At 40.7% G+C, this 19,620-nt stretch overlaps 1 protein-coding gene across 2 annotated transcripts in view; it reads right to left on the bottom strand.

The window, feature by feature from the left end:
* Window positions 1–19,620, bottom strand: part of GRB14 (growth factor receptor bound protein 14) — a 77,993-nt gene that overhangs the window by 36,676 nt on the left and 21,697 nt on the right. For both annotated transcript variants that reach the window (XM_056534073.1, XM_056534072.1), the window contains exons 2-5: window positions 15,412–15,568; window positions 13,062–13,183; window positions 3,617–3,688; window positions 2,138–2,275 (exon numbers count right to left, since the gene is read on the bottom strand). In XM_056534073.1, coding sequence (XP_056390048.1) covers window positions 2,138–2,275; window positions 3,617–3,688; window positions 13,062–13,183; window positions 15,412–15,568 — 489 coding nt within the window. The remainder of the gene's footprint in view (window positions 1–2,137; window positions 2,276–3,616; window positions 3,689–13,061; window positions 13,184–15,411; window positions 15,569–19,620) is intronic.

The following is a 19,620-nucleotide window of genomic DNA, read 5'->3' on the forward strand; positions in this document are numbered from 1 at the left end:
GAAAGGATTAAGATTTTTTTAATAGAAGTAATTTACAAATCTGTTTAACTTTCTGGAGCCAGTTGATATATAAAAAAAAGTTTTTTTCCTGGATAACCCCTTTAATAAAGTTTTAAAATTGTCCATCCAGTAGAGATTCTGTACCTGGGCCTGAAATGAAAAGCTCAAGAAAACCATCCAATGTATCTAAGTTAAAGGGGCACCCAGGAGGGGCAAAAAAAAGTTATATGAATTTGTAAATTAGATCCATTTAAAAATCTTAGCCCTTCTAGTACTTATCAGCTTCTGTATACTCCAGAGTAAGTTGTGTAGTTATTTTCAGTCTGACCACAGTGCTCTCTGCTGACACCTCTGTCCATGTCAGGAACTGTCCGGAGCAGGAGCAAACCCCCATAGCAAACCTCTCCTGCTCTGGACAGTTCCTGATACGGACAGAGGTGTCAGCAGAGAGCACTGTGGTCAGACTGGAAAGAACAACACAACTTCCTCTGTAGCATACAGCAGCTGATAAATACTGTAAATGTTAAGATTTTTCAATAAAAGTAATCTACAAATCTGTGTAACTTTCTGGTACCAGTTAATTTGAAAACATTTATTTTCCTCCGGAGTACTCCCCTTTAAAATGGTTGTCTCATCAAGGGTTGTCTCTGCTCTGATATGCCTGCCCACCTTTCACTCTCATGGGTGAAGGGTCCGCCATAAATATTCATAAGGTGGACAGGCATATCGGAGCAGAGGGGATGAGGCGGGGATGCAGGGTATGTCGGGTCCCATCTCCATCGTGCAAAACCAGTGATTAACAAATTTTATTTTACTACTTCTTACATTTTTACTACTTTTTTCAAATTTTTTAAGTTCCCATAGCAACATTTACAGCAATATTTTGATAGTTTTTACTGTTCAGTGCTTTGCATAGGCATAGCACTAATTAGAGATATTGGTAATATACTGGTATGATCTGCCAGAAGATAGACCATAGAAGATCACCAGAGCCGGCCATGGAGCTGGTGAAGTGAGCACAGGCCGCCATCTTGCTGTTAGCAAATCGAGAAGTCTCAGCATTTACCACAACTGCTTTAGGTGTCATGATCAGTATTGGCCAAAGCATTTAAAGGTGGAAATCAGCAGGATTGCTGATATCTTAAAGGGGTACTCCGCTGCTCAGCATTTGGAACAAACTGTTCCGAACGCTGGAGCCGGCGCTGGGAGTATGTGATGTTGTAGCCCCGCCCTCTCATGACATCATGCCCCGCCCATCAATGCAAGTCTATGGGAGGGGGCGTGACATTTGTCATGCCCCCTCCCATAGACTTGCATTGAGGGGGTGGGGTGTGATGTCATGAGGGGGCGGGGCTATGACATCACAAGCTCCCAGCGCCGGCTCCAGCGTTCGGAACAGTTTGTTCCAAACGCTGAGCAGCGATTTACCCCTTTAATAGCAGGTCCCCGGCTACTGGTAGGATCCGCTGTGCATGAAGCAACTGCTGCTCCTGCATCCACTTCATGTACAGGATGTAAATGTGTGTCCTGTTGCATTAAAGGGGTACTCCGGTGGAAAACTTTTTTTTTTAGGTCTTTATAAGTCAACTGGTGCCAGAAAGTTAAAAAGATTTGTAAATTACTTCTATTAAAAAAATCTTCAGTTTTTAGCAGTTTTATACAGAGGAAATTATGTTTTTTATTTATTTTATATTTATTTCTTTTGTCTTGTCCACAGTGCTCTCTGCTGCTACCTGATGCCCGTATCAAGAACTGTCCAGAGCAGCATAGGTTTGCTGTGGGGATTTTCTCTGCTCTGGACAGTTCCTGACATCAAGTGTCAGCAGAGAGCACTGTGGACAAAAAAGAAATAAAAAAAAAAAAGAAAAGAATTTCCTCTGTAGCATACAGCTGCTAAAAAGTACAGGAAGGGCAAAATATTTTTTAATAGAAGTTATTTGCAAATCTGTTTAACTTTCTGGCACCAGTTAATAAAAAAAAATAAGTTTTCCATCGAAGTACCCCTTTAAGTATCACGGCACCAGGACCTACATTTACCTCCAATGTCATTAAGGGGTTAAACGATTAATAGAATACAAAGCTGATATAGAATACAAATATGACAGAGTTAGGTTTTTATTGTCAGCGTCCACTTTACCTTAGATGTTCCTTTTGTGGAAAAGTATAGTCCAGAGCGTCGTAGCACAAAAAACAGTTTCTTCCAGGACTTCTTCCCTTTCTCTGACACATACAGGTAGCTGTGGACTTCAGGGTAGGTGTTCGTACTAAGAAACATCTAGATAAGAGATAAGCCATCAACTCTGTAATAACGAGTAGGCACATCCACCACATAAATAAAAGTCATTTTAAAGGGGTATTCCAACTTGTCATTGGAAGCCCAAGACCAGTCCCATTGGTTCTTCTGTTTGGGAAGTCAGAAAATGTGTTGGATAATGAGAGCAGGGGGGGAAGGAGGGAGAATTAAAAGGGTACTCTGGTGGAATACAATTTTGCTCAAATCAACAGCTGCTAGAAAGTTAAAAAGATTTTTAAAGTACTTCTATGAAAAAAAATCTTAATCCTTCCAGTACTAATCAGCTGCTGTATACTAGAGAGGAAGTTGAGTTGTTCTTTATTGTCTGACCACAGTGCTCTCTGCTGACACCTCTGTCCATGTCAGGAACTGTCCAGAGTACAAGCAAATCCCCATAGCAAACCTCTCCTGCTCCGGACAGTTCCTGATATGGACAGAGGTGTCAGCAGAGAGCACTGTGGTCAGACGGAAAAGAACAACTCAACTTCCTCTGTAGCATACATCAGTTGATAAGTATTGGAAGGATTAATATTTTTTAATAGAAGTTATTTACAAATCTGTTTAACTTTCTAGCACCAGTTGATTGAAAAAAAAATGTTTTCATAAGAGTACCCCTTTAATGGTCGGGATACCCTTTTAAAGAACCACGAAATAACCAGCAAGCAGAAAAAAGTAGGTTACACGCACCCGATGGCAGATAAAAATCGTCCAACTTTATTGACTCAAGACGTCGCGACTCCGTCTCCGTGTGACGTCATTCCCCGCCCCCTCAATGCAAGTCTATGGGAGGGGGCGTGACAGCCGTCACGCCCCCTCCCACAGACTTGCATTGAGGGGGCGGGGATTGACGTCACACAGGGGGCGAAGTCGTGACATCACAATACTCCGTCCACATGGTTGGGAGGCATAAGTCATGGAGCCTCCAGCGCTTCCTGCAGTTCTCACAGGTGGGTGCTGCATGCTAGATTGTGGGGGACCCCCGCGATCTGACATCTTATCCCCTATCCTTTGGATGTCTTAGGGCCGGAGTACCCCTTTAAGTACAAAAAGTTATTTTATTACTGTCAAATAGGGGTTATGTAAATGGAATTGTACACGTAACCTCAAACTTAAAAAAAAAAAAAAAAAAACATATATAGGGAGATTTATCAAAACCTGGGCAGAGGAAAAGTTGATCAATGAAATCGCTTTTTTCCTTTTTTAAAAGGCCTCTGGAAAATGAAAGCAGCGATCTGATTGGTTGCTATGGGCAACTCAGCAACTTTTCCTCTGGACAGGTTTTTATAAATCTACCCCATAGGTTCCTGGGAGATCATTACTTACCTTTAATGTATCCGAAGAGTTGGCTGCACCATTGACTTCATTGTAAGACAGCATAAAATCTGGAAAATAGTCCTAATAACATGAAATCATTAAATGCAGATACAGTAAGGTCACCACAGCTATAAGGGTATGTAATCAAATGTAATGTAGCCCTATTACTGCTATGGATGTCTCCTCAACTAATGTCTTAGTGTAGCCTTTAGGTGGCCATACACCTTCAATAGCTGTCGGCAATGGAACATTCGTCCGGTTATCTCTGCGGATCTCCTTATACACAGGAATGTTGCCAGGGTCAAATGTTCAAGTGTTCTCAATAGAAGGGGTACACCACTGCCAGATGTCTTATCTCTCTGAGGACTAAAGGGTTGGGCAGTTGAAATCCAGCATGTCGGACCTTTCTCTTACCCAAAATGTTAGGGTAGTTTTTCTTCCTTGGCACCCAGCATACCCTGTAAGGAGGCACATTAAAGGGGTGCTCTGCCCCAAGACATCTTATCCCCTATCCAAAGGATAGAGGACAAGATGTCTTGACACTGGGGTCCTGCCACTGGGGACCCCCGCAATCTAGCATGCAGCACCCACCTGTAAGCACTGCTGGAAGCGCTGGAGGCTCTCAGTGTTATGCGCCTCCCGACCACAGGGACGGAGTATCGTGCTGTCACGACTCCACCCCCGTGTTATGTGACGCCCCTTCCCCTCGATGCAAGTCTATGGGAAGGGGCGATACTCCGTCCCCGTGGTCGAGAGGCATAACACTGAGAGCCTCCAGCGCTTCCAGCAGTGCTTACAGGTTGATAGGGGATAAGATGCCATGGGACCGGAGTACCCCTTTAAGTCAGTAATTTCTCATCCATGTGAAGGAGATGGCTTATTTACCACCTATAGACCCCACCTATTTACCACCTATAGACCCCACCTATTTACCACCTATAGACCCCACCTATTTACCACCTATAGACCAAACCTATTTACCACCTATAGACCCACCTATAGACCCCACCTGTTTACCACCTATAGACCCCACCTATAGACCCCACCTATTTACCACCTATAGACCCCACCTATAGACCCCACCTATTTACCACCTATAGACCCCACCTATTTACCACCTACAGACCCCACCTATAGACCCCACCTATTTACCACCTATAGATCCCACCTATTTACCACCTGTAGACCCCACCTATAGGCTGCACCTATTTACCACCTATAGACCCCACCTATTTACCACCTATTTACCACCTATAGAACCCACCTATTTACCACCTATAGACCCCACCTATTTACCACCTATAGACCCCACCTATTTACCACCTATGGACCCCACCTATTTACCACCTATAGACCCCACCTATAGACCCCACCTATTTACCACCTATAGACCCCACCTATTTAACCACCTATAGACCCACCTATTTACCACCTATATACCCCATACCCGTGTGAACGCTCTTATGCCTATGTGAATGCCTCTATGTTTATTAAATTAAGCGATAAGAAAAGTAATTGGGCTACATGCGGCAACAAAGTAAATGGTGTCATTGACTATAACAGCACACATCATGTTTTAGTATTTGTTCCTAGGACCAGTGATATTTTTTGTCAGACTGTTAAAATATCTGATCCTTCGCCTCGTCCTTCATATTGCCTTCCCACCTTCCCTTGAATAATAACCTTTCTTCTCCCTGTCCTTGGAGGTGCGGGTAATTGGGCTTCATGTTATACTTTTTCTATAGTAATACTTTTTGTATAAACCAGGTCACCTTTGCAGTGAAAAAATTATTAGAAGAAAAATCTTCCAGGTGCAGATGTGACAAACGTAGCAAAAAAATCTCCTGATCTCCTCCAGAGAATGTAATGGGAACGAGTGAGAAAGAAAATCTCGAAAAATACTTATGAACTTATAACGGGAATTAGGTGATTGAACTAAATGCGATGTCGTCCTTTTTGCTTTGGATACAGTAAGTAAATCACCGTTCTGGTCCATAAACCCTGAATTATATAGGATGAAATGACCAGGAATCAATACGGCCAGACTATAAAACCGGGCAAAATGAGACGGTCACTCAGCGGTGCAAGTATTGCCTTGTATAGGAAATGAAGTGTCCCGAGTTTTAAGAAATAAAAATAATTAGGAATTTATCAATATTGATTAATAGGATGGTTTTTATGGTACACAATGGCCCTGATTTACTAAGAGTGTTGTGTAGGTTTCTTTGTGGGTTTTAATTCCCTACAATTTATTTTTAATGGTATTTACTAAGGTTTCCCTACATTTTCCTTTTTTTTTTTTTTTACACATGTTCTGATCTGTAGGGTTTTCCTCAGCTCAAATCCACCACATTTTATGTGGAAACCTTGGTAAATATGTTGTTTTTGTGTGAAAATGTCGGGAACACGCCCCTTTTTGGAGACCACGCCCCCTTTCCCCAGCAATCACGCCCCTTTTCCGGGCTTTCTTAGCAAAATGGAGAGTTAGTCAGGGGTTTTTCAATTCTGGCGCATAATCTGGCACACATTCTGGCGCAGTGCAACAGAATCTGGTGCACAACCTGACAAAACATGTCAGGTTTACAATAGTAAATGAGGGCCAATGTGACACTGATTCTCCAATATGTTTATTGTAAACCATTATGGTTTTCCTTTTTTTTGTAATCAATTTTATACATCCACCAGAGATGAGTGAACTTACAATAAATTTGATTCGTCATGAACTTCTCAGCTCGGCAGTTGATGACTTATCCTGCATAAATTAGTTCAGCTTTCAGGTGCTCCCGTGGGCTGGAGACTCTTTCCTAGGAATGTATCCACCGTTTTCCAGCCCACCGGAGCACCTGAAGGCTGAACTAATTTATGCAGGATAAGTCATCAACTGCCGAGCTGAGAAGTTCGTGACGAATCGAATTTACTGTAAGTTCGCTCATCTCTAACATCCACCTTTACACTTTGTTCAGAATAATTAGGGCTATAGTTTGTTAGCAATAGACAAAACTAACTATAAATTAAACTGCATATATAAGAAGTACATTTAGCATATTGAAACTGTACCTGTCTTTGATATGTCCTAGAGACATTATTATGGTTGGGGTCTCAATGCTCTAATACTCTACTTTAAAGGGGTACTCCGGCCCTAAGACATCAGATGTCTGATCTTGCATTCGGCACCCACCTCTTTGAGCTGCACGCCGAGGCGTGCAGCTCAAAGAGGTGGGTGCCGAATGCAAGATTGTGGGGGATAAGATGTCTTAGGGCCGGAATGCCCCTTTAAAGAGCAACTGTCATAATTTTTTAACCCCCCCCCCCCCCCAGACTACTAAAATGTTGTTCCTGATGACCATAAAGTGAATGCAGCCATACGTTTATCCCTGCTTTTCCTTCTCTTTTAAGTTATAAAATGATTTTATCCAGCGGTCAGGCATAGTCGGATAGGCGTGGCTTGGGGTCCGCTGCCACGCCTATCCTCTCTTTCAGCGCTGGGACCGTTGTGCAGTAAGACACAGCGGTCCACAGCACATGCACCCCTCCCTGCCGGCTCTGGCATGCGCGCACCGCCATGAATTGACAGAGTGAGCACTCACTCCCTGCCTCTAGCACCGAGCATTTAGACGGCGGGAGCGAGCGCTTGCGGAGTGAGGGATAGCCCGCTCGCTCTGTCAATTCACTGCGACACGCACGTCAGAGCTGGCTTGGAAGGGAGCATGCGCTGTGAACCGATGTGTCTTACTACACAGCGGTCCCAGCGCTGAAAGAGAGGATAGGCGTGGCAGCGGCGGGGCTTTGCAAACCCCAAGCCAGGCCTATTTGACTGTGTCTGAATGCTGGAAAAATGATTTCATAAGTTATAAAAGAAGGAAAAGCGGCAATAAAGGTATGGCAACATGCCCTTTATGGTCATCAGTAACAACATTGTAATAATCTGGGGGGGGGTTAAAAACTGATTACAGTTGCGCTTTAAAGACGCACTGTTTCCACCAATATCATGCACAGTCACCATTGCTATGCTTACAGAGGCATTTGTTTTATTCCAGTACAGCTGTATCCCTGTGTTTTATTACTGTAACTTGATCATGTGATCACCAGAATGTTACCATTCTTAATGTGTGTCAGGGGAAGTGGTCTGTCCTGGATCAGCTGACTCCCTTTGAAATACAGGATGACATCACCAACTAGATCCCCTCCTAGTAGCTCACAGACCCCTCCCCTCCCAGATCTGTATGCTGTTGTTATCTCTATGGAATCAGGATACATAGTAGTTATAAGTCCCCCGAGGCTATGCTGACGCATTTTTAGCTACATTTTTTTTTCATTGTGTGCAATGATTTTCCAAACATTGTGGCAAAAATAGCAATATTTGACCACAATTTATATTTTTTTGTAGGGGGGGTGGGGGGAAAATGCTGTAAAAATCTGTGAAAAAAGCTTTAGAAATTCAACATGCAAACACAGCCTAAAAACTTAAAATCTTCATAAAACACCTTCATCGACTGATGTCTAAGGACCAGCCGGCTGGTCCTGAGATGGCAAGCAGTGTATGGAGCAGGCTCCTGACTCGAGCATGAGCCAATCCGGCCGACCCCAAGCTGATTCCTGTAGCTTGAGGCTGCCGTTAATAGCTGACAGCCGCGGGCTGCTATTAAACTTTTAGAATGCCGCTGTCAAAGCTGACAGCGACGTCTAAAGGGGCCTTTAACCAGTCCCTGGTGGTCCGGTGAGGTGGATCAACACCCCCCCCCCACGCACACACACACACAGCAGGGGAGCGATCCACTTCTGAGGTAGCCGGAGGACTTACCTCTCTTCCTGTGTTGGTCCCGGCTCTGAGATTGATAAATCTTATCAATCAAGCACAGAGCACACAGATCAATGTAGTTCTATGGTACTACATTGATCTGTATTAGGAATGATTCCTAATGATTCCTCCTAAAAGTCCTCTAAGGGACTAATAAAGTGTAAAATAAAGGTGAATAAATGCTTTAAAAAAAAAAAACACACATATTAAAAGTTTGAATCACCCCCCTTTTCCCAAATTTCATATAAAAAATAGATAAACATAATAAAAATAAACATATGTGTTATCGCCTTGTGCGCAAATGTCCAAACTATAAAAATATATGAAGTTAATTAAACCGCACGTAAAAAATTACCAAAGTCCAAAATTTAATTTTTTTGGGTCAGTTTGTATACACTAAAAAAATTTATAGGAAGGGACCAAAAAGTCCCATCAAAACAAAAATAGTACCGATAAAAACTTCAGATCACGGCGCAAAAAATGAGTCTTCATACATCCCCTTTAGAGATGAGCGAACTTACAGTAAATTCGATTCGTCACGAACTTCTCGGCTCGGCAGTTGATGGCTTATCCTGCATAAATTAGTTCAGCTTTCAGGTGCTCCGGTTGGCTGGAAAAGGTGGATACAGTCCTAGGAAAGAGTCTCCTAGGACTGTATCCACCTTTTCCAGCTCACAGGAGTACCTTAAAGCTGAACTCATTTATGCAGGATAAGTCATCAACTGCTGAGCCGAGAAGTTTGTGACGAATCGAATTTACTGTAAGTTCGCTCATCTCTAATCCCCTTATATGGAAAATAAAAAAATTATAGGGGTCAGAAGAGGACAATTTTAAAAATACTAATTTTGGTGCATGTAGTTATTATTATTATTATTATTTTTTTTAGGGAGTAAAATAAAATAAAACCTACATAAATTAGGTATTGCTGTAACCGTATGGAGCTACAGAATAAAGAATAAAGTGTACTGCGTAGAATCAGAAGCCCCCAAAAGTTACAAAATTGTGGGTTTTTTTTTATTTTGCCCCACAAATATATTTTTTCTAGTTTTAGCCTATTTTTTTTTTTTTATGAAATGATTGATGTCATAACAAAGTAAAATTGGTTGCGCAAAAAACAATCCCTCATATGGGTCTGTAGGTGGAAAATTTAAAGCATTTTAGAAGGTGATGATGGAAATTCAAAAAGAAAATAACTTCCATTGGATCATACAGCAGCTGATAAGTACTGGAAGGATTAAGATTTTTTACAAGTAATTTAGAAATCTGTTTAACTTTCTGGCACCAGCTGATTTAAAAAAAAAAGTTTTCCAGTTTAGTACCCCTTTAAGGGGTAATTGTGAATATAGTTGTGGCAATATTTCTCTAAAAACACACTTTGGATAAAAGAAAACGCATCAAAACTCCAATGATTTGAACTGACACCAACCCACTTGTGAGTCTAATAAATTCAGCTGGATGATCTCCAGCACTGGTAACTTAACTATATTACCAGCTTCAATGATCAAACTGATCCCCCAAAGACAAAGGATTCATGGGAAACGTAGGCTGCATTACAGACACTGTACAGGGTGGGCCATTTCTATGGATACACCTTAATAAAATGGGAATGGTTGGTGATATTAACTTCCTGTTTGTGGCACATTAGTATATGTGAGGGGGGAAACTTTTCAAGATGGGTGGTGACCATGGCGGCCGTTTTGAAGTTGGCCATTTTGAATCCAACTTTAATTTTTTCAATAGGAAGAGGTTTATGTGACACATCAAACTTATTGGGAATTTCACAAGAAAAACAATAATGTGCTTGGTTTTAACGTAACTTTATTCTTTCATGAGTTATTTACAAGTTTCTGTCCACTTATAAAATGTGTTCAATGTGCTGCCCATTGTGTTGGATTGTCAATGCAACCCTCTTCTCCCACTCTTCACACACTGATAGCAACACCGCAGGAGAAATGCTAGCACAGGCTTCCAGTATCTGTAGTTTCAGGTGCTGCACATCTCGTATCTTCACAGCATAGACAATTGCTTTCAGATGACCCCAAAGATAAAAGTCTAAGGGGGTCAGATCGGGAGACCTTGGAGGCCATTCAACTGGCACACGACGACCAATCCCCTTCCCAGGAAACTGTTTATCTAGGAATGCTCGGACCTGACACCCATAATGTGGTGGTGCACCATCTTGCTGGAAAACTCAGGGAACGAGCCAGCTTCAGTGCATAAAGAGGGAAACACATCATCATGTAGTAATTTTGCATATCCAGTGTCCTTGAGGTTTCCATTGATGAAGAATGGCCCCACTATCTTTGTATCCCATATACCACACCATACCATCAATTCTTGTGTTCCAACAGTCTTGGAGGGATCTATCCAATGTGGGTTAGTGTCAGACCAATAGCGGTGGTTTTGTTTGTTTACTTCACCATTCACTTAAAAGTTTTCCTCATCACTGAATGAAATCTTCTGCTTAAACTGAGGGTCCTGTTCCAGTTTTAGTTTTGCCCATTCTGCAGCACCTGAAATTATAGATATTGGAAGCCCGTACTAGCATTTCTCCTGCGGTGTTGCTATCAGTGTGTGAAGAGTGTGAGAAGAAGGTTGCATTGACAATCCAACACAATGGGCAGCACATTGATCACATTTTATAAGTGGTCAGAAACTTGTAAATAACTCATGAAAGAATAAAGTTACGTTAAAACAAAGCACATCATTGTTTTTCTTGTGAAATTCCCAATAAGTTTGATGTGTCACATGTATATCCAAAATACCTCCTAAAGGGTCTACGGGCACTTATATCAGAAACAAAAAACCTTGGGGATGCAACTCCCCTCAGGGTAAACCCTGAATAAAGACCCTCTCTAGTCTAAAACTTAACTTTTAATTGTTCAAATAATAATCTGTATTAACGTGCTCAAAGTTGCCCACTAGGTGGCAGTGTGAGATTAAAATTACAATCCCGTGTGAATTTATTTTAGTTTTATGGCATATTTATGCTTGGATGTATCTGACCAGGGGGCTCTGTATGCAGTGCTCTGCTTCAATGCCGTCTACTGACTTAGCATCTCAGAGCTCCGTGGTCCATCCATATATTGCTGCCGGGATTGAGCTAAAATCTGTTCTCCTCTAAATCAACGTTTCGCCGGTGGGACCCGGCTTTTTCAAGAGTCTGAGGTACCTAAAGTAAGTAAAAAAATTTTTTAAAAGCCCCTCTCCCAATAAAGTTTTAAATCACCCCTTTTCTCCATATTAATACAAAAAAAAAGCATTAAAAAAAGATAAATAATAAAAAAAAAAATTTAATAAAAAGAGATCAAAAAGTCACATATACGCAAACGTGGTACCAAAACCAACTACAGATCATGGCACAATAAATAAGCCCACATCCCTGAATACACAAAAATAAGGAAGTTAGAGGTGGTCAAAATAGGGCAATTTTAAACATACTGATTTTGCAAAAAAAAGTTTGAGATTTTTGAAAAGCAGTACAATAATACAAATGTATGTAACTATGGGTATCATTTTAATCATATTGACCCAGAAAATAAAGGAAACATGTCATTTTTACAGTAAAGTGTACAGTGCAAAAACGAACCCCCCAAAATTGCAAACTTATGATTTCTGTTTAAATTTCCTTACACCCAAAAAAAATTAGGGTTTACCATACATTTTAGGGTAAAATTAGCGATGTCATTACAAAGTACAACTGGTCACGCAAAAAACAAGCCCTCATCAGGAATGGAAATATAAAAGAGTTATGAATTTTAGAAGGCGAGGAGGATAAGGAAAAGCTCTTAAATCCACATCTAGCTATCTAAATTCTAGTCGACAGCCCCACTGTTAAAGGCAATCTGTCCCATTGAAAGTTCAGTCCAGTCTGCATACATCATGTTATTGAGCAGGAGGAGCTGAGAAGATTGAAAAATAGTTTTGTGTAAAAAGTCTCAAATTTACATTTTATTTATTCATGTAAATCTTTAGTAATTTAAAGAGTACCTGTCACCAAATAAAACTTTTGATATAGTGTTCCTTGTGTAATTAGCAGACACATAATTAATACAGTGAGTTTAGTCTCCTCCCAGCCTGGCAGGAGACCAAACTCAGGAAGTGTTTCTCTCTTCACTGAGCTTGATTGACAGCTGCACAGAAAGTGAAAGCTGCACAAAGTCTCACTGAAAACTGTACAGAGCCTCACTGAAAACTGTACAGAGCCTCACTGAAAGCTGCACAGAGCCACACTGAAAACTGTACAGAGCCTCACTGAAATGGGCGGTCCTACTCCGTGATTGACAGCTATCTGTATATAAGTATGCATATAAAGAGAGCGGTCAATGATTTCATGAGACTGCCCACTTGACTACTCAACTCAGAACAAGTAGAGGTTTACATTAAAATTTTTGGAATTTTTCCAACAAAACTATATATCAAGCTGCTCAGCTCCTCCTGCATAATAATATGCTGCCTGCAGATTAGATTACTTTTTAGTGTGACAGGTTCCCTTTAAAGACAAAAATCCAATATCTACCCTTTCATACCGACTTTAGGTCATGTGACATGGTGATCTATTTCTTGGGTAAGGTAAAGAATATAGGTAGTGGGTAAAGTTATCAGCAATTTGCTAATGTGATAAAGCATTTTAGTAAGGAAAAGTAAGGACCCTACCTCTGGAGTTTTGAAAAATTCATATTTTGCATAATATTTTCTGAAGCAAAATCTGCAGTCTTCCTCCATGTCCCACATTGACTGCACATCGATCACCAGCTCATGATCTTCTATAATTCTTTCTGAAAATACATAATACAGTGCTGACTTACTCCATTGTTAATGGGTCTGTACACATGATATTTTATGAGATAGATAGATAGATGGATAGATGATTGATAGATAGATAGATGATAGATAGATAGATAGATGAAAGGATAAGTTGGCCAGCTCATACTGATACTGATACACAACTGTTGCATGGACCCGGCATACAGGTGCACACTGCTAGGCTAAATATACACAAGCAGGTGAATACAGCAGCACACTGCTAGCACAAAGATATATATGAAATATAAAATGTTATATTGCTATAATGAAAAATGAAAATTGAGGTGCTTAGCTTACCATTTGGCAAAATAGAGTGTACCATCCCACCATGGCAAGGTGACCTCATTGGGATGGACCCTACACTGTGGATGTGCCTCTGAGCAGTCAGTTGCTAAGCTTGTAAGAAAGCCCTGGAGGGAAGAATTTCGGACTGGAGGGGCACATGACAGGTGGATAATGAGATGGGTAGGAATGGGTTAATGGGGGTTAAGTCACATAGCGAGGAGAAGGGGGGAAGTAGGAGGAGTTAGGAGGGTATTTATAGGGAAAAGGGGAGGAGTCAGTCGGCACGTTAATCAAGGAAGAAGATTATCACCCTCCCGCCCTGTTGTATGATTTTTGTCACAGCAGAGGGGGCAGAAGAGTGATCTGGAGGCATCAGTGGACTTGATGGAATTTGGAGGGAAAAAGTGGGCGTGGATGGTACACAGCTCGGTGGTAAAGTCTCAGCGGCCATGGGCCCCAGGGATGGATTCGGGGCTCTGAAGTTGGTGCTCCTGGGTTAGGTGATGTATGGCTTGGAGTAAAGTAGGAGGCCCTATACTTACTGGTTTATGGAGATTAAAGGTGGATGGTGCCTCTGGGTTCTTCTCCTGCTACGTACATACTACGTATCGTTCCAGAAAGAAGTATGTTTGTTTATATTGATGTATGATGTTCAAACAAAAGTTGTGGTTACAATGTTTTAGTTGTTCTGTTAAATAAAATTGGGCTGCTGAGGCCTTTGCACCAACATATTGTGTCTGTCATTAATGGGATTGAGGTTTGGTGGGTAAGGTTGGTGAGGACCAAGCAGCTAGAAGCTCCCCTAGTCAAGGTCTGGGACATCCAGCACCTTATAAAATGGGTAGGGTGCAGGAACCAACATGGAGGTAGCCACTCCCCTCATATGTGCAATACAAAAAAAGGATAAGTTGGTCAGCACATACTGATACACAACTATTGCATGGACCCAGCATACAGGTGCATGCTAAATATACACAAGCAGGAGAATGCATATATAATATATAAATATACACAAGCAGGAGAATGGGGGGAGTGGCTACCTCCATGTTGGTTCCTGCACCCCACCCATTTTATAAGGTGCTGGATGTCAAAGACCTTACAAGTCTGATAATTGACTGCTCAGAGGCATATTCACAGTGTAGGGTCCGACCCAATGAGGTCACCTTATCGTGGTGGGATGGTACACACTATTTGGCCAATGGTAAGCTAAGCACCTCAATTTTCATTTTTCATAATAGCAATAAAGCATTTCATATTTCATATATATATATTTGTGCTAGCAGTGTGCTGCTGCATTCTCCTGCTTGTGTATATTTAGCCTAGCAGTGTGCACCTGTATGCCGGGTCCATGCAATAGTTGTGTATCAGTATGTGCTGGCCAACTTATCCTTTTTTTTGTATTGCATATATGGGGGGAGTGGCTACCTCCATGTTGGTTCCTGCACCCCACCCATTTTATAAGGTGCTGGACGTCCCAGACCTTACAAGCCTGGTAACTGACTGTTCAGTGACATATTCATAGTGTAGGGTCAGTGCCAATTAGGTCACCTTATCGTGGTGGGATGGTACACACTATTTTGCCAAATGGTAAGCTAAGCACCTCAATTTTCACTTTTCAATATAGCATTTGATATTTCATATATATTTGTGCTAGCAGTGTGCTGCTGTATTCTCTTGCTTGTAGATAGATAGATAGATAGATAGATAGATAGATAAATATGGATAGATATGAGATAGATAAATAAATAGATAGATATGAGATAGATAAATGAATAGTTAGATAGATCCATAATAAGTTGGGCCAAATGACATAGTGAGCTCTTCTACCTTCTAGATAGATATAAGATAGATAGATAGAGAGATAGATAGATAGATAGATAGATAGATAGATAGATAGATGAACATGACCACTAACCTAAACACAATGCAGGCAGCTGTTCAAACATTGTCCAGTTTTGGTCATCTATATAGTGATTCTTTTGAATCAAAAGTTGGCACACATTCACAGCAGTGGTATCATTTGGCACCTCCAGGGCTCTGCTGGTTCCATCTTCACTGAAAACTTTAATCACCTGCAATTATATGATACATAGTATTGCTCTAAACGTGAACATTCTATGTGATACCTACAAATCAGATACTACAAATAAAGACTTCCTCATCCTAGATAACTCATGGTCCACTCTAGATCATCAATAATTTTAGTAATAGACTTTTATTATGCAATTGACAAATTTGGGTTAATGCCTCCGGGCCAACTGGTGTGTCAATATAGAAATCTGTTATTTTCCAGGTCGATTTAGTCATTTCGGTAGATTAATGGAGTTATCCAGGAATAGAAATACAAAGCTACTTACTTTCAAAAACCATGCCCTGTCTGTCTCCAGGTTGGGTGTGGTTCTGCAGCTTAGTTCCATTGAAGTGAATGGAGCCAAGTTATAAAACTACACCCAACCTGGAGACAGAAAGGGAGCTGTTTTTGAAAGAAATTAGCTGTGTTTATTCTATTTCTGGATAACTCCTTTAAATAAGTATTGAACATGTCACCATTTTTTTTAATTAATAAATATTTTCAAAGGTGTTATTGACATGAAGTTTTTACCAGATGTTGGTTACAACCCAAGTAATTTCATATATAGAAAGAAACCAAAGCAAATGCATTCAGAAATTAAGCTGTGTGTAATCATGTGAAATGACATATGTAAAAAGTTTTTTTGTGCCTTTAACAGCCTTTCTCGTGACGGGGCACAACGGGGAACAACAGGTCCTGATGGCTCCCATTTACTATTATGGAGTCCGTTGGGCGCTGTTGTTTTTTGATGGGAATAGTGAAAGAAAAAGACGGCACAAGCAATATTTTTTCTCTGGCTATTCTCCCCGGCTCCCCTGAAGGAGCCTTACTGATATTTATTTAATATTTTATACAAAAGCCTTTGTTGGAAATGACAGCTTCAAAGCACCTCCAATATGGAAAAACGTGGCCCATTCTTCTACATCAACACTCTTCAAATCTTGAAAGTTCTGTGGGCTTCTTCTATGAATTATGATCGGAAGTCAGATGATTAGCTGGACCATTCTTACGGTTTTAATTTCTTTCTTTAAAACCATTTATTGCCTTTCTTTTGAGCACATTAAGAAAAGAATGTGCAAACAGGCATGGAAACCCAAGACAACAGCTTATATGTATAGGTAATTAAAAAGCAATCCAGCTCCCTTGTCAGTGCAAATTAAAATCCGCTGGTTAAGTCCCAACTGATGGCTACAAAAAGGTCTTCTTGCCAAAGTGTCACACAAGACACATCTCATGATGGGTAAAAGCAAAAAGCTGTCTATAGACCTAAAGAACCTAATTTTTACAAAGTATTACAATGGTGTTGGTTACAGGGACATTTCTAAGTTTCTAGAAGTAGCAGTGTGCACTGTTGCGGCCATAATATGGAAGTGGAAAGACAATCTTATCACCATAAATTTGCCTTGACCAGGTGCGCGTCACAAGATTTCTGAAAGAGGAGTGAGAAGAATAATCAGAAGAGTTGTCCAAGAGCCAAGGACATGTGTGGAGATCTACAAAAAGACCTGGAATTAGCAAGTACTTCTGTCTCAAAAAAAAAAACAGTAAGTCATGCCCTCCGCCGCCATGGTCTGTATGCAGCTCACCACACAAGACTTCATTGCTGAATAAAAAGCACATTGAAACTCATGTAAAGTTACATGCAAGGCAATGATCCCAAATACACAGCCAAGGAAACTCTAATTGTTTCCAAGAAAGAAAATAAAACTGCTAGAAGGACCCCACAAATCACCTGACTTATATCCCATTGAAAATCTATGGAAAAAACTGAAGATCATGATTCATAGAAGAGGCCCACAGAACCTTTAAGATTTAAAGACTGTTGATGTAAAAGAATGTGCCAAAATCAAACCAGAGCAATACATGCCACTAAGTTTCTCCATACAAGAGGCATCTTAAAGATGTCATTACCAACAAAGGCTTTTGTGCAAAGAAATAAATATCAGGAAGAGTGTTCAATCATTTTTCCCTGTGTCATTTTACATTATGACACAAAACATTATTTCTGTGTTTATTTGTTTATGTTTCTTTGTATGTGCGGATTACTTGGATTATTACCAACATCTGGTAAAGATTTCATGTCAATAGCCCCAGAAAATATGTTTAGGGAGAAAAATGGTGACGTGTTCACTACTTATTCAGTAGTAGAGTATGGCACTCTTGATCAAATGTTGGTGTACAAGTAGGATCCCACTCCTTTAACTCATAAGACAGAAAAACTTGGCGCTCAGTACTGCGAATGTGTGATTTATTTCATGTGCAACCAAAAAAATAGATAATGTTTCAGTCAAACATTGACCTTCAATATTTATTTCACCCACTGTAAGTAAAGCTTAGGCTAGGTTCAGATTCCATTGCAGCAGTAAACAAAGCCAGACCATCCACTACATGCCAGACACCAACAGATACAGAGAGACCCCCACTGACTTTAATGTGGTCTGTCCGGTTTCCATCTGTGGTCAGTTATTTTGCTGGATTCTAACGGAACAAAATAAAATACTGTATGCAGCTTAAAAGGGTTATCCAGGAAAAAACTTTTTTATATATATCAACTGGCTCCAGTAAGTTAAACAGATTTGAAATTACTTCTATTAAAAAATCTTAATCCTTTCAGTACTTATGAGCTTCTGAAGTTAAGGTTGTTCTTTTCTGTCTAAGTGCTCTCTGATGACACGTGTCTCGGGAACCGCCCAGTTTAGAAGCAAATCCCCATAGCAAACCTCTTCTAAACTGGGCGGTTCCTGAGACAGGTGTCATCAGAGAGGATTTAGACAGAAAAGAACAACCTTAACTTCAGAAACTCATAACTACTGAAATGATTAAGATTTTTTAATAGAAGTAATTTACAAATCTGTTTACCTTTCTGGAGCCAGTTGATATATAAAAAAAAGTTTTTCCTGGATAACCCCTTTAACTTGTTGTCCCATTATTTAATGGAATCTGCAATAGACCTTCCAACACAGATGTGTATGAAGCCTTACTAGCTATTCAAGTACAGTGATCCTTCAAGTTACAATATTAATTGGTTCCAGGACGACCATTGTATGTTGAAACCATTGTATGTTGAGTCCATAACTCTATGGAAACCTGGTAATTGGTTCTGAAGCCACCAAAATGTCATCCAAAAATAGGAAAAAGTGAGGACTAAAGAAAAATAAGCTGTAAATCACTGTCTATGAGGACAGGAGCTTCTTCAGGGCCCTGTACAGTACACGCAATTTCCTAAAAAAGTTAAATGGAGCCGCCCTTACTTGGTGTCCAAAGGAGCAGCTGTGACATAGGTTAAGAATAGACATGTAACACGTCCCTGTACTGTAGGGGGCGCTACCAGACAGGAATTCAGTGAATGCGCTTCAGTACTACAGTGCACGCGCTAATACATGGGTTTTACCAGTGAATATCCATTCTGATTGGTCGGTTCTTCTAGCCAATGACATGTTTCGCAGATCTGGACTGTCTGGTCTGGTTTCAAGTTACAATAGTCCAGAAAAGACCATTGTATGTTGAAACTATTGTATGTTGAGGCCATTGTAAGATGAGGGATCACTGAAAAAGATTACATGGATTTCTACTATAATCTTTGTTTCAGTGCATCACAAAATGCAAGACTGATGTTAATAAAACAGTCTTATTTACATTCAGAGGCTGCAAACCTTTGCATAGCTAGCCCTGCTCTCAGATGGATACATTGGTATCACAGAGCTAAATATGAAGACTCTCTGCTACAATGTATCAGTCAGGACAGTACAGACTGTCCCATAGACAACCAATGAAGCTGTGTGCCTACTCAACCACCACTCTATTCAGATGGGAGCTCCACTGATCTCAAGATCAGATTCAATGGGTCTCAGCTGCCATTTCCCTGCAATTATATACTTATACAGTGACCCCTCGACCTAACGATGGCCCCGAAACGATAATTTCAACATGCGATGGCCTCTCAGAGGCCATCGCATGTTGAAGACAGCATCAACATACGATGCTTTTTTATGTCGGGGCCATCGCATAAACGGCTATCCGGCAGCGCTGACTGCTTCAGCTGCCACCGGATAG

Source organism: Hyla sarda, chromosome 8 (genome assembly GCF_029499605.1).
Source record: "Hyla sarda isolate aHylSar1 chromosome 8, aHylSar1.hap1, whole genome shotgun sequence".
NCBI classification, from domain to species: Eukaryota; Metazoa; Chordata; class Amphibia; order Anura; family Hylidae; genus Hyla; species Hyla sarda.